Genomic DNA, 26,920 nt, shown 5'->3' with positions numbered 1-26,920 from the left:
CTAACAAAGGAGATAAAAAGGTTGGAATCAGATTACCTTTTCTCAGGTCTTCTTCAAGGTTGGAATAATTTCCAACGACACAACACCAAGGCGCACCATTAATGGGGAACATGTACATACATGTATTCCATGACAGAAAATAACATACGAAAGTGGAACCATGCAACAACAAATGAGTATTATAAGTATTTAAAAAACAACAACATTGGAAAGAATTTAGGATTAATGATAAGCTTCTTTAAATCTATTTGTTGAAGAAAATATTTATTTTAATAAAATAAGCAATTTTTTGTATTTTTTAAGTATATTTATCTAAATTATTCTTGTTTAAAAAAAAAGTTGCTATTTATTTTTTTTTTTAAATTGTATCTGCTTATTAAAAAGTATGTTTTTACATTACTTATTTTAATACATTTTTATAATTTTAAACAAACTGCTCCTAAGATTATAATAATCTTAATTATGCATGGAACATAAGCAAAGCAAAGAAAATGCACGCGCCCTCGTTGGGCGCGTGAAAACGATAACTCTTGCATTCTGAAAAAAACTTTTACAGAGTAGGTATATATGACTTGACTTCATTTTCTTGCACACCCTTTTCCTTTGTTTATAGAAAGAGAGAGAAAGAGAACACTGAGACACACAGAAGAAGAGGGAGAGAGAGAGAGTGTGTTTCAGAGACAACCTCTTACCTTCGTCATTGTACCTTTCCAAATTTGCCTTTGCCTTTTTCCTTGTTCCCAGCTCCTTCTTTTACAAAGGTTAGGGTTTTACGAAAGTTTCAACTACTTAACAATAATTATTAGTTTATTGATTATTTATTATTATTATAAGCTAAATTTCCCTTTTTGATGCAATGCTATGTGTGTGCTTACGTTCCCTTCTCTTTCATCAATCTCATACGCCAAGTTTATTTTTTCTTCAGCACTCCTCCAGCAATTGTAACTACTTCTTCTTAGTAGAATCTCAGAACAAATTCTCAGCATTTGCCAACCTTGTTCTGCTCTTCACTTAATTTTTCTACAAGTAAGTTCGTTTCATTATTTCATTTAATTTTTCAGATTTTATCTTTTTATGGTCATGGTTAATGCTTGAAACAAAAGTGTGCATTTTATTTTATTGTTTTTGATCTTGGGGGTGTGTTTTGCATATTTATGCTGTGAATGGAATCATGGGGTGTTTTTTTTTTGGTAGGTTGGATTTATTGAGGTGGTGGAAAATAGCTTCAAGGGAGTTGACCTGGTTCTTCTTCTGTTTGGAGGATGCTTCTGTGATTGGGTTCACTGAGAGTTGTGTGCTGAAGATTAAGCTTGAGGTGGAGATCAATGGGTTGGAAGAGATCTGGTTTGGAGTGGGAGAGAGTGAAGATCTATGGACAAGTTCTATTGGGATTTCTGTATATCTGCACAATTCAGACTTCAAGTGCAGTCACTGATCCCACTGATGGTAAGGATTCTTACTCTTTTGGCCTTTGGCATTTTGTGTGGTCTCCGTAGTGAATGATAGAAGATTCTGTGGCCACACAGGTGTAGTGGTTAGCTGATAGTGCAGTCTTCTGGGTCTTTTTTTTTTTTAATATTATAGTTTGTTTGTGTGTGTGCGTTTCACTGTTTTTCAATGGTGGTTGAAGTTTATCTTCTTCTCTCATATCTACCGGCAATCAAATAGGATTTCATGTGTTCTATGATGATGCTTTTGGGTCGATAACGTACTTCCCCTTTTAAACTGAACTGTTACAATTTGTGTTCTTGTGCCTATTCAGTCTTTAGTTAATGGTTATGTTGAAATGTCCTTGATTTAATATTTGGTATTATAATTTTACTATTTTCCTTTTGGTTTAATGTCTATTTGGTCTGTTGGTATTTAACTGGCCCGAATGGCAACGTGTGATCCATGTAACCAACCTCACTTGGTGGGAAAAGACTTCTGTTGTTTGTTTTGTTTGTTCAGTTGGTCTGATATTGAATGCTGATTGTGCTATGTTAGAATGTTCTGCCTTGTCTTGATTGATGTGTGGAGGGTAACTGAATTGTGTGGCTGTGAACTAGAACAGAAAATTTATGAATTACTGCTTTTAACATATTCTTGATTTGTTTTGTCATATATCTGAAGTCTAGGAGTTCTAAAATTTTCTGATTGTATCAGTTGCTGCAATTAATAGCTTATATATTGCATTGCGATCCCCTGTTCTGCCTGGGTGGGTTGCTAGTGGTGGAGATCCATGTGGAGAAGGGTGGCAAGGCATTCTGTGTAATGGATCATTCATACAAAAAATGTATGTTATATTGTTATCCCTTTGGCTTGACTCTTCATGTTGATTTGTTTATTGACATCTCTCATATAGATGATGATGAATTTTCTTATCATCTTATTTATGACAGAGTTCTAAACGGTGCAAATTTGGGAGGAGAACTGGGAGATAAACTGTCAACTTTTGTTTCAATCTCAGTAATGTAAATAGAATTCTCTCTCTCTCTCTCTGCATTTATCCGTGTGCATATGCATGAACATGTGTATGTTTGTGCATCTATAGCATTTTCCTCGGTTCATGAATTTCAGTGGTCATTCTTCTCATAGTACACATAAATTGCTTCTGCAACCTCTTTACTGTTTGCTATGTATTTTGGAGTTAGTGATCTAAGCAGCAACAACATTGGAGGAAATATTCCATCCAGTTTGCCAGTTACCTTGAGAAACTTGTACGTAATAACCTAACTCTGTGATATTAGCTATTTCCAACAATTTGTGCAAAAATACATGATGGATTGTATTTGCAGTTTTCTTGCAGCCAACCAGTTCACTGGAAGTATTCCGACCTCTTTATCCACTTTGACTGGACTGACAGACATGTGAGTTTGTTGCTTTTCCTGTTTTATATTAAAATTTGAATGATATTAAACATTATGCAAGTTCATCCAAATTATATTGAATTATCTCCTTTCAGGTCTCTTAATGAGAACTTTTTAACTGGAGAAATACCAGATGCTTTTCAGTCACTTACACAATTGATCAATCTGTATGGCCTCATTTTAATTTAGACAATTTGAATGAAGATTCTTTGCTTCATTATACATTATAACATTTGATGGAGGCATTAACTGTTGTGCAGAGATTTATCTCATAATAATTTGAGTGGGGAATTGCCTCCTTCTATGGATAATTTGTTGGCTCTGACCACCCTGTTAGTATTTTTTCTTGGCAAGATCAAATTATGACCTATTTTCTGTATCAAGCAAACTCACTATTTCCTTGTTGGCAGACGCTTACAGAACAATCAACTTTCTGGGACACTTGATGTTTTGCAAGACCTTCCTCTGAAAGATTTGTAATTCTCTTAAACCATATTTCATGATGTATTAGTTTATAAAGCTGTTTTCGTTATGGATTGGATAGCTTTTAGAATGCGTATAGGATTAGATGCTGTCTATTTAAATGCTAGTATTGCTTGATTCTCTTTTAAATTTGTGATTATTCTGTCCTGTTTGAGCAGGAATGTTGAGAACAACCAGTTTGCTGGCCCAATACCTCCAAAGTTGCTAAGCATCCCTGCCTTCAGGTGAAAGTCTTACAAAATCAAGGACTTTATGTCTTTTTCTTCTTTATGCTTAAATGGGACAATATCTTGAATTAGAAAATGTGAAAATGAATATGGAAAATCAAAGTCTTGAAATTTTATCTGATCCTTGTTAATTTCATAGCTCTCCAGTGTTGCAATTAAGCAAAAATAGGAACATATAAGGCTGAAAGAGAATAAATAATAAATAATACTTTGATGTAGGGCATTTGGCAGAATTTCAGAAGCATGGCAACTCTATTAAATAACCAATTACATGTTGCCTTCAGTTAATTTGCCTGGAAAAAGAAACACTATTTATGAAAAGTTTCAAGAGTCAAGATTTCTCACAATTTCCAATTTAGATAAGACACACTTCTTTTGCACCCCGATTGGAGATGAGGATATTAGCTTGTGTGGTGTATACTGGTGCTTTAAAATAGTGATTCTGGCCCTGGATAATAATACTTAGCAGTTAGCAATAGGACAATGATAATGCCAAGGTACATTTAAAAAAGTGGTCATCAGACTATCGTCCTGTTCACAATAGCAGGACTTAAGGTGGAGTTTTGGGTTATTTTATGTGACTGAGTTCAGGTTGAGTTTTGGGTTATCTTATGTGGCTATCTTTTTTCTGTGACTATTGAGAAAATTGAAGTGTTTATTCCTAGTTTGAAGTTTCTTCTATTCTTGTTATTTACTGATTTTGATCACATCAGAAATTTGATTTTGAAGAATATATAGTTATTTTGTAGCTTTAGTTATTGAAGATGATATTTGTTATGCAGACAAGCTGGAAACCCATTCAATGTTAATGGTACTACAACTCCTGCTTCTTCACCTCGCTCCCCAGCAATAGCACCACCAGGAACTCCTATTTCTGGGGCACCACCCGGAACTCCTGTTTCTGGGACACCGCCATCTTCTGGTCGTGTACCTACTAAACAGGCTGATGGACCAACTGCAGTAAATGAATCACATACTGGGAAATCCAAAAAATCCACAAAAAGGGTGGTTTGGATATCAATTGCTAGTGTGTTGGGATTCATTATTTTGTTACTAGGATTTATTCTCTTTATTCCAAGGTGTAGCAGAAGAGAACGGGATGACAGAAGGTCCAAGCAACATCAAATTGGTGCATATGGAGGTGAAAGACAAAATGCTAGGGATTACGAGGCTTTAGTCCAACCGCCTAGTCAAATGGAAAAAGGCAAATAAAGATACCTTGGTCCTTCATTTAATTTTTTATCTAACATTTAATTGTCCATTGGAAGGATTATCCAGTTTAAATATTTTTTATTTTTAAACAATTTTAATTTATCACAACAGTACCAGTAGGGGATGTTCCAAAGCCAAAAGAGGGTCATCAAGCAGAGAGCAGGAGAACTTGGGTTACTCCAAATCCACAGGGTGAGCAAGAGAAGGATGTGCATAGAAATAGAATGGCAACAATACCAAAGCCAGTAGAGCATGAGATAGATATGAGTACTCTAGAAGTATATTCAATGCCTCCTCCTCCCCCTCCACCTCCACCCCCACCTCCCCCTCCCCCTCCCCCGCCTCCACCCCCGCCTCCACCTCCACCTCCTCCTCCTACTGAGAAGGTGATTATTGAGCCAGCCTCATCCCGCAGTGGGACTAATGTCAATCCTGTGAATCCATCCATTAGAAGTTCAGTTCCTCCTCCCACTTTTGCAAAATTTTTCGCCATTGCATCCCTTCAACAGTATACAAATAGCTTTTCTCAAGAAAATCTTATAGGAGGAGGCATGTTGGGTAATGTGTATAGAGCAGAGCTTCCTAATGGAAAGGTAGGATTGTTGCTTATTAATTATATTGATTGTGTTCTGTCTTCTTTGACTTTTATCACCCTTAAATAGCCAATAGTGGTTACATTAATGTGATTGATACTTTGTCTTCTTTTTTTTGGTTGGTAGTTTCTCAATTTTTCATTTAGCTGAACAGATGATATTCATTGTCTTCTTATTTGTTCTTGTTTCAACATTTCTAGTCTGATGGTAAATATAGTGTAGAAAGCATGCAAATATTTTATTGATGCAGTTTGTGGTTTGTTTTCTGATGGTTATTCTTGCATGATAATGCATATTTCAAACATTTGAATTTTTTTTTAAAGAAAAAATCTTATACGAGAAGTCTTTCTCCAAAATGCAGTTGTGGTTTATGCATCCATGGCTCCCTCTTCTTTTTGCTAACACAAATGCTTAGGTCTCTGCTACTTCCATGCTTCTTGAACAACTTTAAACTATATAAGATTGTTTATTCTATATTTTATTGGATGACATGGTAAATGGCTAAATGCATATATTGATCTATCAAATTTAACTACCAATATCTGTGAATCACTTGTTGATTCTGGTCTCTCTGTTTCCCTTTCACTTGCTAAAAAATCTTTTTTGTGTTATCACTTCATTGGATTCATATTTGACACTTGCCTTTTTCTTTATAATTTGTCAGTTGCTTGCTGTAAAGAAACTGGACAAGAGAGCCTCTGCACACCAGAAGGATGAAGAATTTATTGAATTGATAAATAATATTGACAAAATACGGCATGCAAATGTTGTTGAGCTTGTTGGATACTGTTCAGAGCATGATCAAAGGCTTCTAATCTATGAGTACTGCAGTAATGGATCACTGTATGATGCACTCCACTCAGATGATGACTTCAAAACAAGACTCTCATGGAATTCTCGTATTCGGATCTCACTTGGGGCAGCTAGAGCCTTAGAGTAAGTCAAGTAACCATTATCATCAAGAAAAGAAATTGCTCAAGCTTGTTATTGTAGCTTCAAAGTTTTTTGTTTTCAAATTCTAGTTTGTCCTGCCTTAATTTTTCAATTTTCCTCAATGAATTCATTTAAAGCTGAAAGTATTTATTCAAAACTAGAACTTTCTGAAGTGTAAATTGGTAAAACATCATGCTTATCCTCAAATCTAAATGCTTCTTGATGTGGATCTTACAGTTTTTCAAAATACGTTATGCTCTATTCTCTGTACGAAAGAGATTATAAATAGTTAAACACCATTTCAAGAACCAATTGAACCCAAAACATAAGCTGCTGATTCTGACCAAATAATGATCTGTCTAAGAAAATCTCTTTCTCAGTCTCTTTAGAGAGCTATAGGATTTTCTAGACAAATAAATGAAGCTTATGCAAAAACATAATTGGAAGTTGAGGGTTGGTAACTTTGATTTCTTTACTTTAAGGTATTTAAAAATACAAGATTTGAGGTGCTAAATCTAATACTTCTTGTCCTTTAACAAGATATCTGCATGAGCAATGTCAGCCACCTGTAGTACATAGAAATTTGAAGTCTGCCAATATTCTCCTTGATGATGATCTATCCGTGCGGGTCTCTGACTGTGGTCTAGCTCCATTAATAGCTTCGGGATCAGTCAGTCAGGTAAGACATGATTTGATGTTGTAAAAGTTGTTTCGACATTATGAGGGAAATGATTAAATTTTTACTGGGACTGTTGATGTACCTCATGCTATGGTAGGAGTATTTATTGTTGAATAGCATATCATTAAATATGTCAATGTAGTTTGCATTATAAGTCTGTTAATATTCTGTGTTGTTAGCTCTCGGGGAACCTGTTAACTGCCTATGGCTATGGAGCTCCTGAATTTGAGTCTGGAATTTACACATACCAAAGTGATGTGTACAGCTTTGGAGTGATCATGTTAGAACTTTTGACTGGCCGTCAATCGCACGATAGGTGAGAATGCATAATCAAAGTATATCAGTAATCTGTTTGGCTTTTTATCCAGTTGATTCATTATTTGGAATATCTTGGACAGGGCACGAGCACGAGGGGAGCAATTTCTGGTCAGATGGGCAGTTCCCCAACTTCATGATATCGATGCATTATCAAGGATGGTTGATCCTTCATTAAATGGAAATTACCCAGCAAAATCATTGTCAAATTTTGCAGACATTATCTCTAGATGCCTTCAGGTGACCCTTTGTCTTTGTGAACTTAAATTCCAGTTATTATTAGCTTATTTATCTTTATTCTATGGAATTAATTTCTTGTCTTGAATGTATGTAATGCAGTCTGAGCCAGAATTTAGGCCAGCAATGTCCGAGGTCGTCCTATACTTACTAAATATGATGAGGAAGGAGTCTCAGCAAAGTGAATCAAATGAAAAATGAGAAAGGTAGTGATATTTGTATGTGAATTTATCATAATGTGCAGAGATGAGAGATCCACTTGCTGAATATCAACTTGTAGAGATATCATGTTATCTGAGGGGAGCCCAATTAGTTGTCTCCATGCTTCATTATTTCCTACTAACCTATTCAACATTCACATGCCAAGTTCTACCAAGAGTTTTGTGCAATCAAACTTAAGAGAATGGTAGTGACCAACCATCATATTTGTAGTCTTATGATATCTGATAATTTCATAGTGGACTAAAATATGCCATATTAGTATTGTAGCGGCGTGCTAACTAACCCATTTGTTTGGTAATAGTTTCCAAATTCTTGATAGCAATGTAATTCCGTATTGGCATCCTTGTGCTTTTTAGGTTCATCCTTCGTAATAAAAGTTTGTTGATCATTTGTATTCTATCACAGACAAGCATTGTAATTTATTGATTGTTCTTTGTACACTATAAAAAGATGTCAGGGTACAATCATTGTATTTTGGTCTTTGAAAGATCAGGATTTGTTCATTTTTAGGACCAAAATAATTGTTATCAAGGTATCTAGATTTTTAATTTGTCAGTAAATTTAGTTCTTGCGTTAACTAACCTTGAATTTGCAATAGGGTTTGAATCTAGGATTTCATATAAACTACTAAAGTTTCTCACCACTAAATCAACTCTAATGGGTTGTTGACCTTGCATGTTGAGTCTTACATAAGATATATTCGAGGTTGTGTTTATCTTAAAAATGATGATGATTTAGATGCTTAAAAAATGAAAACAGAACACAGAACCAGAAAAATAAATGATTCACTTGAAACAGTAGGCATAAGCTCCACTCTTATAGAAGAATTAGCATCTCAAAACTACAAAAGAAGATTACAAACTTGAACAACCAACCACATAAAGAATACAGCTTGGTGTTAGAAAACTGTTGCTATATTTTCTCTATTAGAATTCCATATAAAAAAGTGAATTTCTTAAAATATCAGATAAAGACTAACATGGATATTATCATATTAGTTATGCATGGGCATCATAAAAATATAAAAATGTGAACTTCGAAAACAAATCAAGGCCTCCCAAATTAATAATTAAAAGAAAAGAATTAAAACAATATATGTCTCGTGATCACATGAGGTCCTTCCTTCTCTTTCAAAACTTCTATTTTAATCTGCCCGACCATGCCAATCTAACAATCCAAATCCTCCCTAGTCAATTTTAGTGCATATTTGAATTTCATTTTAAAAATACCTAATCTCAAATTAACTATTTCTTCTTTCTTCATTTTGCTTATTATAATTCAGAGATGTATATTGAAAATTTGTAAAAGTACTTTCCAAACTTTATCCAAAACATAATCTTATATTGAAACACCAACAAATCAACATTGTGATTGAGCAATGACCTGACACTGTGATTCTTTGGATACTTCATTCAGTTCTTGTTCATCGTTAAGGTATCTAATGCTGAAGAACTCTATTCAGTATCTAACGCAAAAGTTTCCTCCTCAATGGTAAGCTCCTAGAGGAGAATATTGTACATATTCTAATACAGTGGGAATTTCAATTCAGAGCTATCTACTTGAGATGTTCAAACATTGGATGATTCAGGGAAACCTCGTGGTTTGGTGGGGATTACATTGAGATTGATCTTTGGCGTGTGAATCATGGAAATGTGTGGAGAAGAAACAAAGATGGAGGGGGAGGTTCTAAAGGTGTCTGATATTTTTTTTGTTGCTTTTGTAAGTTTGAGTCATCTTCTTAAGAAATAAAATTGATGTTACATGGACGATCTTATGTAACCAGTATTGCATCACCATCTCCTTAAGTATTAGCTACCACTAATTAACACATGTACAATGACTAACGGACTGAAGATTTAAAACCTCCAACCAATTTCCTCCTTTCAGATTTAAAGAAACCAACATCTAATTTTTCAAGGATTGAAATGATTATTCTCTCTATGATAATAGTGACTACAAATGGTTGATTTGAGTGGTAATATATTCAAGTTACTTAAATAAGTGGTCATGTGTTCAAATTCTAATTCTTATATATAAAGAAACCTAGTTGAGAGAGGGCAATTCACCTATGAGTGTCTTTGGATCCCTCAAAAGAGATTAATCTCGATAGACAATTGAAATTATAAGATTAATTTGGTGGTTAGAAAGAGAGATTCAATGATTGAAGGGAGAAAGAGAGGAAGAGAGGTTGTGGATTTGAATCTTTCCACTAACAATCTAATAAAACTAACAACTAATATTGGTCGATAAAAAAAATTCAATAGAAAACTAAAAATACTCCTTATGATTATTTATGTAAATTGGAAAAAGATATCAATGTGAACATTTTATGTGATGTATCATGTTAGCATTTAGTAGTGTTAACTAATGCTAATTAATTTAGAATTAAAAAGATCTAAAGGTCAAAATTTTAGGATTTTGAGAACAATTTTCTTTTTTTTCAGGACTAAATAATCAATTTCTAATTTTTTGTATCCAACATATTTACTTGGTTATTATGTTTTTTTTTTCTTTCTGAAAGTTATTATGTTATGATGTTTGTTTTTGGTTAAATTAGACAATTCATTCTTATACTTTTATTCAATACGATTTTTTATCCTAATAATTGTTTTTTTTAGTGGAAATTTGTTCAACAGTATAACATTTTTGGATGATAAAGAATGTATTTATATTTTAGCTTAATTTTGATCTTTGTACTTATTATTTATCAAGGTATAAGACCTTTATTAAATAGGTAAATGAAGTAGTTTCATATTTTCAATCGATTTATATAATCTTTCAAGTAAATTTTTAAATTTAGCCAAAATTAACAAAATTTTACAAGTTAAGACTCCTTTAACATTTCAGTTCTACTATTTAGTAAGAGAAAATTCTTACGAATTTGAGTTCGAAATAGATGAAATCAATAATCATTCATGATGAGTCCCTATGAAAAGACAATTTTATGGTGACTCCATATCAATAAATGTCTTCATTTATACAACATTCACCAATCACATTGTTCCATAATTTTTTTACGAAATAGTATTTGTACTAAATTTCCTTTTCAGAAATCCAAAATTTCTGTCAAAATATTTTAAATTATAAAAGTTATTTAAAATTTATTGAAACAATAGACCAGAGTTATTTAGCAAAAGGTTACATGAGATGAATTTTATTTAAATCATGTTCTAATTTCTAAATTTTCAAATTCTAAACTATGTTTTTTCTTAACAATCTATTATGCCAATTAAAAAAAATCATCTGAAGTTGAAGTTTAAACCGATTGGTATAGATCAGCATCAAACCAAATTTGGCTGAGGGTTTATGCAATGTGTTGCATGATTAAACATTTAGACAAAGAATGTCTTCTACGTGAGGTTTCATGCTAAATCGAATTGACAAGCCCTTATGCACTGAAAGAGAAATCTTACTACTGGCCCAGAAAACAATTGAACATTAATTTTTTTTTGTACTCATAACTTTTGGATGCCACGTAAGAGCCTTTCTTTTTGTTTGAGTGGCTTATTGAATACGATATAAGCCAAAAAGTTAGCCTTAGTTGAACAATTTTAAGGGGTGAAGAGGTGCAAGAATGCATTTCATTTTCAATGCTACTTTTACAAGACTTTTGCCACGAAAATCTCCATTTTTCGTTTACAAATTAGGTGTCTCATTTTCATACTTGAATAAACTTGGATTTTTGTTTCTAGGTTTAGGTTTTGGCCTTAATAAATAAATTTATAAGGATATTCTTTTCATAAAAGAAAATAAAGTTTAGTATATCAATAAATAAAAAATAATGAGCAAAACTTAAGTCTGATATACTGACAAATAAAAAAGAATGAGTAAAATTACCATCTGCGGATAGATCAATTAATTAATGTGAAATTGTTATTGTTTAATAGTAATCTTGAGATCATGTCTTATACTTCACATGTGTCAAATATATAAAGAAAAAAATTATTGCTTGTAATAATTTTATCAAATTCAAAAAACATTCTTTCTTGTAAAAAATGTTTACCGTCATGAACCAGACATACCAATAAAACTTAAATGAAAATTACAAGAACCGATAGTCAAATCTCAGATGAAAAAAATATTAGGACTAATATATAAAATGAAAATGATAAAAATTAAATTAAATATGTCAAAAATTATTATAAACATCCGAATCTACTTCTGAAAATCTAAAAAGGAACTAAAGAATTAATTTTTCTTTTAAATATATTGAAGGGCCATTATTAGTTGTTAAACTTTCGTCCATCTGGAACAAATTGACTAAATTTAATCGTTTTTAACTTTTTAAAATGTTTTGTGAATTATCATTCTTAAGTTAAGGATTGTTATTTACAACACCTTAAGTTCTCATTTTTAAAATTTTGTTTATTTTCACATAAATTTCCTTTTTCTCTTTAAAATATGACACACGAATTATTATTTTTTAAAAAATCTTATACCATAATATCACTTTCATATAATGCTTAAAAATTTTAATAAATAAAATATTTATTCTTTTAATAAAATTTCTTAAAAATTCTTTTGATGAAAGTTTTTTAATTTTAAAGGAAATCACACACAAAGCATTTTTTTAATAAGGTAATAAACAAATCTAAATATATCCTAGTTTTAATAATAAAATAAAGTTACTCTAAATAAAGAAAAATAAGATAAAATTCTTAAATAAAAAATAGTTTAATATCCATACATTTATAATATAAAAAGCATCACTATTTAATTATAAATTATTATTTAAATTACTTTAAATAATTATTTTAAAAATTAATAAATTTATCGTATATGATATAAAAATCAACAAATCCATTAAATTATTGTATAAAGACTTTCTAGGGTGTAGATTGCTGTATAACCTTTTTGTCAATAAAAAACGAGAATAAAATAAATTTCCCTCAAAATAAAATAAAGTAAAAAAAAAAAAGTGTGAAGTGAAGTGAAGGAGACGGTTATAAAAAGGACGCATGCAGATTTTGCATTTGTGTGAAGTTTTTGTCAGAAAGAAACAGAATCGGGAAGAGAGGAAGCCGTAGATTCCAACGCCTTCTCTCTCAGTTACACACACATTGCAGCAACAATCACATCCATTTTTTCTCTATCACTCTGATTCCATGAGTCGCTACGATCCCAATCCCTTCGACGAAGAACCAATCGAGGTTAATCCATTCGCGGTTAGTCTTCATTTTCCCCTAACTCCTTCGATTCGCTTTTTCATTGTTCATAATCGTTTTTTCGCGATACCTAGATCTGTTTCCGCTACTCGAGATCGTTCGTTAATTGAACGCCTCATGTATCATTCGTGAATTTTTGGATGTGTAATTTAACATTTTAACTAATTGCCGAACCGCAGACATATCTAGTGACATCGTAAGAGTCCAGTGGAGAAAAAAATCTTATTAGTCATGTAACTGAATTTTAATTAGTTTTGATTTTAACCGTTCGTTTCAATTTTACAGTTTGGTTAATGCACCTGACTTTTTATGAGGCTGAACGACTTGAATTGTTTGTTTATTTAACGGTGGAATAGTTTTTTCCAACGTGATTAATGCTGTAAATTGATTTAGGGATTTGAGACGAAGAACCATCGCAAACAGTGTTTCGTCTCGGGATAAATTTTTCGACTGGCTAAACAATGTAGTTAATTTGTAAATATGTTGGCTAAGTCATGATTACTTGAAATTGAAAGAAATTTTATCATTTTGCTCTGTCACTAGCTTCTCCGTTGAAAAATCTATCCATCGATTGATTTTTTTTTTTTTTTAACTTTGCTGATATGCTTTCAAGTTTCAACATAAAATACAATTTTGAAATGTATTTATATGATATTATAGTGGTCAGACGAAAACCAAATATTTCGGGCCAACAGCCACACTTGTATAAAAAGGAAATTCTAGCTAAGAAAAATCAAATAGCATTTTACTAATTACTCTGGTAGTTCTCCCTCACAAATAAAACGGATATGTAAATCTCATGATATTAAAGAAGGTTAAACGTGTGTTTACATAACGATTCTGTCTTATGGGGAGGAAACAATCAAGTATGCAATAACATCAAGTTTCTCAATCAGTCATTCCGTAAATGAATGAATAGAGATTGACTTTTCATAATTTTTCTCTATACTCTTGTTGACCGGTTAGTGATTATTAAATGAAAAATGTTCATCTAACTATGCCATGAACATGATTGTTGCTTTTGTAGATTTGAAATTTCAGATATGCCACCTCACATATGCTGAGTTCTTTTTGTCTTGCTTATTTGATTATTATTCTAAGAACCAAAACATTTAACATTTTTATTAATAATATTAGGATGGAACAGCTAAAGGAAAAGGGTCAGGGCAATCAAGTTATAGTGGAGGTGCATTTTATACTACTGTAAGTTTTCCTTTTCCTCTAACTGAGATTTGTTTCAGTAAAATACATCACTTTATGAAATAATATTTTAACAAATAAAGGAATCAGTTGGTTGTTGACTTTTGATATGTATCATCTGTATTTTGATTGTGCAACAGTGCAAGGGTGATAACTATTACAGGTCTTACTGTCTGGAAATTAATATATCGAATTTTGATATTTGTGTGGTATTTCCCCCTTCATAATTAATCTATAGATTTATATATACTTGATGGGTTGGGAGGGATCCATTGGTAGTTTGGTAATTTGGTAATGTTACTCTGGACGGCTTTGTACGAGTTCTCTGAGAGTGGTTGTAATTTTTATTATAGTAATGGCACACTCATGTTGAAAAATATTGATTTGCATTGTTGAGTTATTGAAGATTATTGCTTGTTGCAGAATACAAAAGGCTAGAAGGGACTCTTTTCTATTTTTACTTGTGGAATGGATCATATTGAGTTTTGGCAGAACAAGAATTCAGTGATAATGCTCTTTCATATTACCATGATTGTCAGGAATTGACGTTTTCTCATTGAGAAAGAGTGATATTAATGCTCAATACAAGATTTGAAGTGATTCCCGTACAATAGGTTGTAAAGTTGTAAATGGATGACATCTCTGTTACTGCGGATATTTTGTGGGGTATGATTATGAGAACTGATTTCCTCTGAAGAGGGCAAGTGATATTCAGTTTCACTTGGTTAGCTGTCAAGACATCTCTTCCATTCAAGTAGGGAAACTAGGAATGTGAAACTTATGAGATCTCAGTATGAAACTTCACGGTGAATGGTCATGGAGTTATTTTCCTATTCACATGAAAGTGATGATTTGTGGAGGATGGATGTAACAATACCATCAGGTTATAAGAGCCTGCGGGATGGAGCTTTCAAAGACATCAGGTGGTTCTGGACTCAGGTTCAGTCATCAGCAAAGAAGTAGGAAGTGAGGACAGGGTTTACTAACTTAGAAGGGTAGATGTGTATGTATGGAATTTCTTTGAGTTGAGATTTTACTAAGTTTTTTTGTAGCCTATGAAAAGGACTATGAAATAGCAAGAGTATGTGGATAACCAGAATGGCTCAATGTCTTCTGTTATGACTTATGATCACCAGAGACATTATGGGTAGCAGATAAGTTGGAAGGCAATTGTCTCAGTGCAGCCTATTTTTTATTTAATGTAGTAGTTGAGGAAGGGTTTTGTTGAGGTGGAGATTGGAAATAATATGTTCTGTGTAAAGTTTGCACTTGGGGCTAAGAAGCAAATTTTACCCAGTTTCCTTGGAAGGCTGTCTTAAGTGTCCTTGGTTTGCATAGGCTTTTTCCCTGTATTGATTGCGTAGTAAGAAGGTCATAAAAGTCTACAACCAAATGGTCAAGAGCTAAATTTTGGACTGACTTGCTACTATGTTATGCTGTTTTTTCTTGTCATGAAATTGGGAACCAGTTTGTGGTAGTGCACTGCCATTGTATAATGGTTTTCTTTTTTCTAGCTATTTCTGTTTCTTTTCCTTTGGCATTTGAGGGGGTTACTGAATCTAGAGTGATGCACTGCTATTATATTATGGTGTTCTTTTCCAATAATTTGTCAACAGGATGATTTGGTGTCCTTTTTATTCCTACTTTCTCTTTGGGGTCCTTTTCCTAAAATTTAATGTGTTTCCTTTTAAGCATAAATGTAAAAGGAAGAAGAGAAAATGCCTTGTATATTAATTAACTTATTGCGTATTTGTTTGAATTTGCAGAACACTGGAAGTGTTCCCTCTGCAAACTCAAGGCTCTCGCCCCTTCCTCCAGAGCCTTACGATCGTGGGGCAACTATTGACATCCCCCTTGATAATGCAAAGGTAGGCTAGATTATGAAAATATTGAAATAGATATCAAAACTATCTGTCTCAATGTTGTTGTTTACCAAAGGTTTAATTATGTACTTCTTAATTTTAGGACATAAAAGCAAAGGAGAAGGAACTTCAAGCTAAAGAGGCTGAATTGAAAAGAAGGGAACAGGTGATTCATTTTGATATCTCATTTGATATCTTTAGAACCAAGTATACAACTTACTTTTATATGAGTTAGAGACTTGGTTTGTCAGATTCAATATTTTATATTGCTATCTTATATATGTGCAAATAAATTAAAATGAATCTAGAGATTCTAAGTTAATCAGGGACCTAATTGGTAGCAAGAGTGGGTTATGTCAATTATGTGATATGTGGCCACTTTTTCTTATATTTAATATATTAGTATTACTGTATTAGTATATTAGTACTTAGTATGCGGGTAAACTTTCTGTCGGGAATCTTGTTCAGTACATTAATTAAAATTGTGATTTCTGATTTTTATTGCTACATTTGTTTAGTTTAACCTTACTATGAATTAACTTAGCCATTATGCTACAATATCATTTGTTGTAATCAGGAAATTGATTATCTTATAATGTTCTGTAGGAACTAAAACGAAGGGAAGATGCTATAGCACGAGGTATTTGATTGAGTTCACCTATTCTTATAGAAATCAACTAGAGTGATGTCTGTATTTTGGTGTTTTAATTTATTTATTTTTTCCATTTGCAGCTGGAATAGTTATAGAGGAGAAAAATTGGCCACCTTTTTTTCCCATCATTCATCATGACATTGCAAAGGAAATACCAATACATCTTCAAAGGATCCAGTACATTGCATTTACAACATGGTTGGGTATGTTGAACTCCAGAACTGTCTTCTAGAATGTTTTAAGTCATAACTAGCTACTAACTTGATGAGAAGTAATCTGTACTTTGTAGTTGAGTTGGTAAATGAAATGGAAACTTGTAGTATAATTCACAAGATGTATACAAATTATTAAGGCATTTTCTTATATGAGCAACAAAACTAGCTGTGATTGATATTTTACTTAAAATAAAAAGTACTTCCATAGTTGCATGTCTCTCACTTCATATTTCCTGATGGAGTTAGTAAGTAATTAGTAATTTTGCCATGTATTTTATTGTTATATACTTGTTGAATGCATTGCCCAAACTTAAAAGTGTTGAAAAACCTTCATTTATTAAACTATCTAGAAATAGTGCTTCCTTTGTTTTCATGACATAAGATCTAGCTAGCATTTGAAGTGACACATTAAGTGTTCGATATTTTATTAAGTGAAAGAAAATCAAACTATTTTCAACTAGAGTTTTGTATTAGACTATTAGTATACTCAGGTGTTAATATCTTGTATTTTACATCACATCTAATCAATATCAATTATATTTCATAATTTCAACATTAACATATTCTCTTTTCCTCCTCCTCTATCTAAATCCCCATAATTTCGGCAGCGTAAATATCTTTTAATCATAATTTATAATTTAATTACTGTATTAGTCTTAGTTTTTCAACTTTGTAATATCTGCAGGTTTGGTTCTGTGTCTTTTATGGAATATTGTGGCAGTTACTACTGCTTGGATCAAAGGAGAAGGTTTTTCTTGCAACTGGATATTGCATCAATCTTGTTAAGTCATGCTTAATTAACAGACTTGTCTCTCCATGTAGGTCCAACCATCTGGTTTCTTGCAATTATCTATTTTATTTCTGGTGCTCCAGGATCCTATGTGTTGTGGTATCGCCCTCTTTATCGTGCTATGAGGTAGTGTTCAATCAGATTTAATGCAATTTTTGTAGTTTAGAACAGGGATATCTGCTTAAGAGTTTTTCAGCCTATTTGTTTAACTGAAAAGGAAAAAAAAAAGATGCATATGAAGCTTAGCTTTAAGCTAAATTATGAATCATCAAATATTTTACTGCTAGAGCAGTGTGTACACCAGGATAATGTGTGGGAAGAATGTGAGCATTTGAAAGGCAATACTGTGATTGTGTTAGATTGTAAAGCTCCGTGGACTCAAAGTTTACCTTCAGCAATAAGTTGATCTGATTTTATTATTTGGAAGTGGACACCAAAAGAAGAGGGGAAATGAGATGAATGGGAGAGGCAGGTGGAGTCTGTAAATGCATAACCATCTTCAAAATCACATTAAAAAAGCATGGATATGTTAATACTTTTCTAGCAATATTTATACTCTGAGCAGTAATCACTCTATTATCTGAATTCTTGTTAGTTTATTATTGATTTTATTGTTCCAAATTAATGCTGTTTCTGTTTCATAATTGTGTGCCATCACGTGTTACAGGACTGACAGTGCTCTGAAATTTGGCTGGTTCTTCTTGCTTTACATGGCAAGTTTTATCTTTTTTACTTCTGTAGTCCCTAATTCTGTACTAATTTTGTGAAGTGCTCATTTCTTTTTCCCCTCTTTCTACAAGCAGTTGCACATTGCCTTTTGCATTTTAGCGGCAGTTGCTCCACCAATTATCTTCAAAGGAAAATCTCTCACGTGAGTGTCCTTCTAATTTTGCATTTACAGGGTATATTTTGCCAACTGATATTCCTCTGTAACTAGTCTTTTCCTGATTTGATCTTCTGGAGGCAAGGAAAACACTGGGGAGGGCTGAAGCGTCTTTTATTTGAGCTTTATTTATGTTTTGTCTGGGGTTTCATCCATTAATTATGTAACTGGAGGTGCATAAGTTGGAGGCAGTATACCCTACAAAAGTATTAGTTGTTTAGTTTTGTATCTACTCAATATAATGATTAATGACTATCTCATAATCATCAATTAATTATATTGTCATGTCAGGGTTGATGGTATATTCTCCATGATTTTGTTGTAGATCAGCAATATGACAAATACATTTGTTATTTTCTTATCCTACTTCTACTCAAACTAATATGGTTGTATTCTATGTTATGATGTGGACAGAGGCATTTTGGCTGCGATTGACGTGTTGGGCGACAATGCATTGGTTGGGGTAAGTTTCAATTGCGTATATATTGGCTTTTATAATAATGACCTACCTTGGATGATAAATAGTTGGATATAGTTATTCTGTACCAAAGGGATGCATTCTCAAGTTATGATTTCACATTGAGATGATGTTAATATTTGTTGTGCTGAATTGCAGATATTCTACTTCATTGGATTTGGCTTTTTTTGTCTCGAGTCAGTGCTGAGCATCTGGGTTATACAGGTTTTTATAATATTAACACTTAATCTAACTTGGTAATTCTCCTGAAGTTACTTGTGTCTTTTTGTTTGACTATTTGATTTTATATTTTGCAGCAAGTATATATGTACTTCCGTGGCAGTGGCAAGGCTACAGTTTTAAAACGTGAGGCTGCCAGAGGCACAATGATGGCAGCTCTATGACATGGCACTTACATTTGTTTTCCCAATGGTTATATACCCGAAAAAAGATTTCTTGAGTTACCAGTTTTCCTTACACACTTTGCGCGTCACAAACCAGATAATTAAGATAGAAGCTTAGTTGTGCATATATAGAAATCATTGTATGAGATAGCCCCTTTACAAATGATTTATTTCAGCGTCTCTTTTATATTTTTGTTAACAATATACTCCATCTATTCGTGTGGGATTAAACGTTCTATTGGCTAGACTATCGGATGAAAGTAACCAAAAGAACAAACAAGTGAATCAATTAGGAGTGCTTAAGTTTCAACATGTTAGGTAAAAAGTTATCCAATTCAAATGTAAAAATAAATTGTGATTTAGGAATCCTTTCTTACAGCTGCTTTTCTAATAGAAGCACTTCTTTTAGGTTTTTAGGTGGTTGTTCAGCTTTTCAAAATAATCAGAAACTGAACAGAATTTAAAATCTGATTAAAATGAATAGTTTCTCATAAAACCAATTTTCTTTAAAAAAATTCTCTAAAAAAATAATTACTAGATTATTTTATATTAGAGTTACCTTTTCTAATTTTAATTTTGAACAAAGTGGTTTTTGGTTTAAATATAAGTATCTTGAAAATACTATTAAAAAATATTTTTAAGTTAAAATGATAGTTATTGTGAGTAGAAAAATAAAATGCGGCCACTAAAAATAACTTTAAAACTTTTGTTGAGTTCTGTTATTTGAGTAAAAATTAGAGAATGTTTCTAATTCTTCTACCATTTGTAGTAAAAATTAGTGAATATTTGTAAAACTTATTTGACCATAAGTGATCTTGTAAAAAAGTAGAGCCCAAATTAAATTAGTGCATATGTGAACCTTTTCATTGACCTTGAGCACACGTGGCAATGTGTAATTTAAACTGTATTTTTAGTAAAAATGTGATTTTAATTTTGGAACTAATTACAATGATATCTCATGTTTTACATGAATTACAAATGGCATGCTTTGGTTTCAAACCATTTCTTTGACATCTTTTTGTGTACAGATGTTAACTAAGTTTCGTTTTAAAAATTGAATTACATTTTTACCCCTCAAAATTATCCTTCACATGAGTGACCTAATAGAACACTCATTCCCTCTTTTGCACACCCTTATTTTTACCAATATTTCACTGTACTCACTGTATTTTACACATATTACATGCACATCCCTTACGATTTACAAATGTTACAATATCCCTTTGCCATTTGTAGAATGTCAATATGCACCCTGATTGTTTCTCATATCACAGACTTATTTCAAAATCTTGGCACCAAATACTAAATAATGTTCATACCATACAAACAAGGATCTTCAACACGGGAAAAATTAAAACACATATGTTTGCTAACCTACAGTCACTTCTTTTTTAGAAGGAATACATTAGCATGTAACACCTTTAATAGATTCATAATTATAACTTGTTATCATACTCCATCTAAAACAGAAGTATACGTTAAAAAAACACAAATATAAAAATTATTAAATATCTATAAAATTTTATATTAATAAAAAAAATTGATACCTCAATGGTATAAGTCAAAGCTTATTATTAATATTATATATATATATATATATATATATATATATATATATATATTAAAATATAGTAAAATATAAATCATTTTATCATTTTATTGATCAATTTTTATAAAATTTGATTCAAATAAGCATGATAATCATGCTATATAAAATCATTGAATAATGTAATGATTGGTATAAGTTACACTTCCTTCTCTCTAAAGGGGAGAATCAACTTAATCTAAGAATAACTCTTTTGAGTTTGAGAGACTAAGACTCTCAATTTATTATTGAATTTGAGTAGGTATTGGGATGTATACAATCATTGTAGTAGAATTATGGGTCATTCGTAAAGTCATTCATATAGGCTATTCACAAAATTAACTGAAAATTTAACTAAAAGTTGATAACTCAGAGCTATTAAGCTAACTTACTAAATTATAAGTATTTGATACGTTAAAGTAGCTGAAAAATATAAAATGATAAAAATGAACATATTGATATGATTTGTATCAATTTTTCGTGATATTATGCATGGGTTAGATACACTATGGTGAATTCGCCATATTCCATTGTGAAAGACATGATAGAATTTGATAAGTGAGATTCTGGGTAACCCCATTGTGAGGAAGCACCCCTTCTTTCGAAGTTATAAGACTATTTTGCTAAAATCCTTACAAAGAGTTGTCTCGCGCCCCTAGTAGTCTCAACCTACCCACCTATGTCGATTTCAAGTACATGTACCCATTTGTTGAAGTTTGTTCAAGCTTTTTCCTGAGAGTATGGATGGATTACTTCAATGTTATAGCATCTGGTACTCAAACTTTAGCTTAAGGCATTTTCTCTATCCCTTATCACCCTAAAAAAGCAAGGGTATCATTTTTTTATTTCCCAATTTAGTATTAATATATATATATATATATATATATATATATATATATATATATATATATGTGTGTGTGTGTGTGTGTGTGTGTGTGTGTGTGTGTGTGTGTGTACCAAATACCTATAGAATCTTAATAATGAAGGATAGTGAAAGAAATGGAGTTTTAACCTCTTGTCCTTTCCAACAAACCTATCATTCACGTAAAAGATTTTCTCTTTATCTGACTTTCTTTCACATTATTTTCGCCTGATCTTAGGCCTCAATTCACCGTGGACAAACCTTGCAGAGGAACCCTTTGATTTTCGAGACATTAGATTATCACCAACGTTTGTGTTACTCAAGTCGACATTCTCACTTCCGCTTCGTCCAACATTGCTCACGCGGGTCCTTCACTCTAAGGCGAAACGCTCCCCTACCGATTCATTTTTACATCCAACATTTGTGGTTGTTGAAGATATTTTTTTCTATTTTCTTCTGTATTAATTCAAAATTAAATAAATTGAAATAATAAAGTTATTATTCTTTGTTTTTGTTTTAATATTTGTTTTTATTTTAACAAAAATAGAATTCTATTCTAGAATATTATATATATATATATATATATATATACACACACATATATATAGAATAATATGAAAGATTTTGATGATCATTAGATTAGTTTATTCAATTCATGAGTTGATTAATAAGTTTGTTGATTTGGAATCATGGGTTGGATAGATGAAGGGATTCAAAAGACAACATGGATTGGGGAAAGGGGAAATTTGTCTCTACTCATCACATCCTAGGGTTGAAGAAAGTCCCAAGATTTTGGTTGTTCACCAATTCAAGTTGTATGTGAGTTGGGTTTAGAACGTTGTAAGACAATTCAATTCTTATCTATTGTTGGTGTTAAAAGGAGAATTGCAAGGAGCCAACCCTAGTATGAGAGGGTTGGGTTAGGCCAACCTATGGTGTACCAGTTGTTATGCCAACAGTAGCACTGATCCGCACCCATATGAACTACGAGATCACCCCAAGGACGTATTCGACATCTAGGGGTCGCAGACTGATCATAAAACCTTGTTCAAAAAGCAAAACACATTAGTTGTCTGTTCTCAGGTTGGAAAATAAGGGTCAAAGAAGGACAATCATTCATTCTTAAAAGCAATATTCTTAAGAGCGAAGAGTCGGGTGGAAAAAAAGAAGGGCAAGGCAAGCTCTTCGTTCCTGTTTATCTTGTAGTTAGATCCTCTAAAACCACAAGAATCCTTAGTTAGAATGGGATTCCAACTCAAAGCATGTTTTTTTTACCATCACAAAAAGAAAAGATTTTGTTGCGAATGGAGAAGATATTGAGGAATTGTCCATACGTAAAATCATAATTATTGATACATGTCTTTTCTACATAAAAAGGGAGTATTTTGTTACAATAGAAGCAAAAGTGACATGCCAAGAATCCTCTTGAAAGAAAGGGGTGCCTTGGGGAACACAAACATGGGTGGTGCATGGCTATTGTTAGCTCATGCCATAAGGTGTTAGGTTAAGTCCTATAGCAAGTGCAATCCTTGTGTTTAGTTGTCAACATTTAATTTGGAACCCTAAACAAACTATTGGTGATAAGTCAAAGGAAGGTCGGGATAACGTCAAGTACATTGGAAGAATCCATTTATGTTATTAATAGACTAGGAAGAAGAAAAGAATAACTAAAAAATCAAATAGTTATTCATCAAATTCTCCAATTATTCAATGACCAAAATTAAACGAGGAGATATAGCTTGGAAACAAAAGACAAAAATTATTTTATTTACATCAAGCTTTTGCGAAGCTCATTCAAGACTTACTCTGGTTATTGGATCTAATCCTCCATGAAAAGTCAGAAATTTTACATATTTTGACCAATTCAAAATGAAAAAAAAAAGGATTGCTTCCTTGACAAAACTAGAATTAAAGTTAAGCCAAAAGATCCCAATTCAAAATAAATTCATGAGAAAATGGAATATCTTTGAAATTTATTGTAGCATTCAGAAATTGATTAATTAATAAAGATATGCATATTTGATGTCCAGTCCAAGAAAAAGATCTTTTTATATAAATTTTAATTTTATGAATAAAAATATTTTTTGAATTGTTATAATTTTGGCTTAATAAAAGCTCAAAGCCATCAGACATGTAATTAAAACCTAAATGATTTAGTTTAATTATGATCTATTTACTTCTATTTTCATTTTTAATTTATAAAATTATTACTTTTCTTTCAAATATTTGCATAAGAAATTGAAAAAATAAAATAAGAACCGGGTCGTATATATAGCAGATTGTTTCTCGTTCATCCGTAAAGGTTACAATACAAAAACCCCTAGCGCCTAGGGTTTAAGCGACGAGAGCGAAAATACCCCAAATCCTCCCTTTGAATTCGAAGCCACCCACTTCTGATTTCGATTTCGTGCCGATTATTATAGTTAACAATGGCTTTCCAACACGAAAACGGGTCGAATATTGACCCGAATCCTATTGGGGTGGAGACAGCAATGGCTTCCCAGCACGAAAATGGGTCGGAAATTGACCCGAACCCTACTGGGGTGGAGACATCAATGTCTTCCCTTCACGAAAACGGGTCGGAAATTGATCAGAACCTTATTGGGGCGGAGGCACATGAAGCGGAGGCTGAAAAGTTTGGAACTTTGGGTTGTGCTGGTCCTATTGAGGAAGGCTTGGAGAAGATCACTTTGGTGGGTTCCTCTCTTTCAGTTGAGGAGAACGGTGTTAAGGATGATAGTGAAATTGAAGTTGAAATTGAGAGTGAGAGTGAAAGTGAAAATTCAGAGTCTGAAAGCCCTTCTTCTGATTCTGGTAGCGGAAGTAGTAGTAGCAGCAGCGACAGTAGTAGTGATAGCGAGGACACCGACGATGATGATAAAGATGATGATGTGGAAGTTGAAGAAGGCGAGATAAGTGGTTCCGATGAAGAGAAAATGGTTAGTTGGAGCATGGCTGATGAGGATGATGATGAAGATGGTGATGTGGGAGGAGGACCCATCAGGTCAAAGAACGAGCTTCAGGTGTTCTTTTATTTATTTATTTTGTTTTTCAATTTTAGATTTATATATTAAATTTTTGGTAACTTGATTGTGTAGAGTTTCATTGGGAATTAGCAGTTTTTTTTATATATATAAAAAAGTAAGTTGTGAACTCTGGGTTTAGACTCTTGTGTATTTGAGTTTGGTTTGTCATGGGGGAGGATATTTTGTTCCAGTTATTGTCATACAAGTTAAAAATGTAGACTTTGGGTAGTTTGGCCTTTTATTTTGAAGCTTTGCTAGAGATTTGAATTGAAGGAAGTTAGAATATAAGAAATTTTGAAAAGCTCTTGATATTTGATGCAATACTCCGATGGTGAAGAAGGTTAATAGCTGGAACTAATCTGAGTAACTAGAGGGCCTGGATCTGTGCTATTATGCTATTTTATTTTGCACTTTTTGGGTATTGTTTTGATTGGTGTTAACATTTGCAGAATCTGCCTCCTGTTCCTCCGGTCGATGTGACTTTGGAACCACACCATCAAACACTGCCAGTGGGAATTGTTACGTCGGTAAGCTTATGGAAACCTAGATGTTCCATTATTGATTGCAAATTTAGTTTCTTTAGTTGATTAATTAGGTGTTTGTGTAGAGATAATAATATGACTATAGGAATGGATAGAAAGGGTACTGATTAGTGTTGGAATCAACTTAACAAGTTTCTCATTGGACAGATTCTTGGTGCTCAAGTCATTGTGGAAGGAGTGGAGAAGCATGGCCCTCTTAATGAGGGTTCTATTCTTTGGTTGACTGAAAGTAGAAAACCATTAGGTTTAATTGATGAAATTTTTGGACCAGTCAAGAATCCTTATTATGTTGTGAGATACAATTCTGAAAGTGAAGTCCCCACGGGGATCCATGAGGGAACCTTGATCTCCTTTGTTCCAGAATTTGCTGATCATGTGCTTAATAACAAGGATCTTTATAGGAAAGGGTATGATGCATCTGGTGCAGATGATGAAGAGTTGTCTGATGAAATGGAGTTTTCAGATGATGAGAAAGAGGCTGAATACAAGAGAATGCAAAAACAGACAAAGAGAGGCGCAAACGATCAAAATCATGGCAAGAAAAAAAACAACAGAAAGAAATTTTCACCGAAAGAGCATGCGGCACCTACCATCCATGCTGCACCAATGCTTCATCATGGAAACTGTCCTCCTTTTTCTGGCACTGGACAAGGTCTTATGGGGGGAACTACCCCACTTCCACCCTTAAACGTAGCTCCAACCTTTGCTACAAATGGAGTCTGGACAAACGGAACAACATTTCCACATCAGCAACAGTCTCCCATGCTTCCTAATGGATATCCCACAAATGGCATGCCATGGTACCCACAAAACCCTCAAATTTCTCCTCAGTTTCCTATGCCAGGAATTCCATTTCAACAGCAATTACATCCCAATCAGGGATCTCTTCCCACAACTATGCTACCTGGGATGCCCGATATGTTTGCTCAATCCCAATATGCAGCAGGACTTGCCGGTCAAAATCAAATGGCATTTGGGATGGGTTCACCCTTTCCACAGAGTCAGCCACCTATGTTTGCTGCACAGCAGGGTTTTCCATCCACCGAATTGCATTCCCAAAGAAACCTGAATTTTCATTCTAATACTATATCTGGCGCCCGATCTCAATTTCATCCGCGTTCAAATGCTAATCGTGGGAGAAAAACATTTCATGGTGCAGGTAGGAAAGGGTGGCGACCACCCAAGTGAAGGTTATTATTTATTGTGTGCTCTACTGCACACTGAACTAAATTTGTTGTGTTGGGCCATTTTGCTAGGAATATACTACACATGTAAATTTCCTGTAAGCCTCGAATTTTGAAATGAATTCGGTTGGTTCCTGAAGTAGTTTTGTTCCTAATCTTCAATTAAAGGCCTCATTTGTGCTTGAATATTATGAATTTGAAATGCTTGGTGCTGATTGTTTATTCACCTACTTCCAATGTGCTGAATCATGCTAATATAAGTTGTGGGATTGCACAATTTTTCCCTTTCTTTTTTTAAAGTTTACAACAACTTTCCTTACGGAGTTACATGGTAGATGTCGTA

The 26,920-nt window shown here is 33.0% G+C and overlaps 3 protein-coding genes across 4 annotated transcripts; all 3 read left to right on the top strand.

Moving 5' to 3' along the window:
* The first annotated feature begins 609 nt into the window (after window positions 1–609).
* LOC114380087 (protein STRUBBELIG-RECEPTOR FAMILY 3-like) lies at window positions 610–8,277 on the top strand. The gene is made up of 18 exons (XM_028339013.1): window positions 610–761; window positions 926–1,026; window positions 1,195–1,446; window positions 2,146–2,275; window positions 2,382–2,453; window positions 2,634–2,699; window positions 2,778–2,849; window positions 2,945–3,016; window positions 3,110–3,181; window positions 3,260–3,325; window positions 3,491–3,556; window positions 4,342–4,763; window positions 4,883–5,364; window positions 6,029–6,300; window positions 6,838–6,976; window positions 7,156–7,292; window positions 7,375–7,531; window positions 7,631–8,277. Exons 3-18 carry the CDS (start codon window positions 1,326–1,328, stop codon window positions 7,727–7,729), a joined length of 2,445 nt encoding a protein of 814 aa, XP_028194814.1. The 5' UTR covers window positions 610–761; window positions 926–1,026; window positions 1,195–1,325; the 3' UTR covers window positions 7,730–8,277.
* A 4,436-nt stretch (window positions 8,278–12,713) lies between these two features.
* On the top strand, window positions 12,714–19,625 carry LOC114379612 (secretory carrier-associated membrane protein 1-like). Of its 2 annotated transcripts, XM_028338299.1 has the most exons (13): window positions 12,715–12,915; window positions 14,053–14,118; window positions 15,882–15,983; window positions 16,081–16,143; window positions 16,584–16,617; window positions 16,710–16,832; window positions 17,530–17,592; window positions 17,667–17,760; window positions 18,302–18,347; window positions 18,438–18,505; window positions 18,932–18,980; window positions 19,134–19,199; window positions 19,292–19,625. In XM_028338299.1, the coding sequence occupies exons 1-13, from the start codon at window positions 12,856–12,858 to the stop codon at window positions 19,376–19,378; spliced, it is 921 nt and encodes a 306-aa protein (XP_028194100.1). In that variant the 5' UTR covers window positions 12,715–12,855; the 3' UTR covers window positions 19,379–19,625. The 2 variants fall into 2 exon arrangements, with proteins under 2 accessions (XP_028194101.1, XP_028194100.1); XM_028338300.1 differs by lacking the exons at window positions 19,134–19,199; window positions 19,292–19,625 and having other exon boundaries at window positions 12,714–12,915; window positions 18,302–18,351; window positions 18,932–18,952.
* A 4,497-nt stretch (window positions 19,626–24,122) lies between these two features.
* On the top strand, window positions 24,123–26,807 carry LOC114379611 (H/ACA ribonucleoprotein complex non-core subunit NAF1-like). The gene is made up of 3 exons (XM_028338298.1): window positions 24,123–24,848; window positions 25,301–25,378; window positions 25,541–26,807. Exons 1-3 carry the CDS (start codon window positions 24,255–24,257, stop codon window positions 26,579–26,581), a joined length of 1,713 nt encoding a protein of 570 aa, XP_028194099.1. The 5' UTR covers window positions 24,123–24,254; the 3' UTR covers window positions 26,582–26,807.
* The last annotated feature ends 113 nt before the right edge of the window (window positions 26,808–26,920 follow it).

This window comes from Glycine soja, chromosome 12 (assembly GCF_004193775.1).
Source record: "Glycine soja cultivar W05 chromosome 12, ASM419377v2, whole genome shotgun sequence".
NCBI lineage: Eukaryota > Viridiplantae > Streptophyta > Magnoliopsida > Fabales > Fabaceae > Glycine > Glycine soja.
This window is presented reverse-complemented; position numbering and strand designations above follow the sequence as displayed.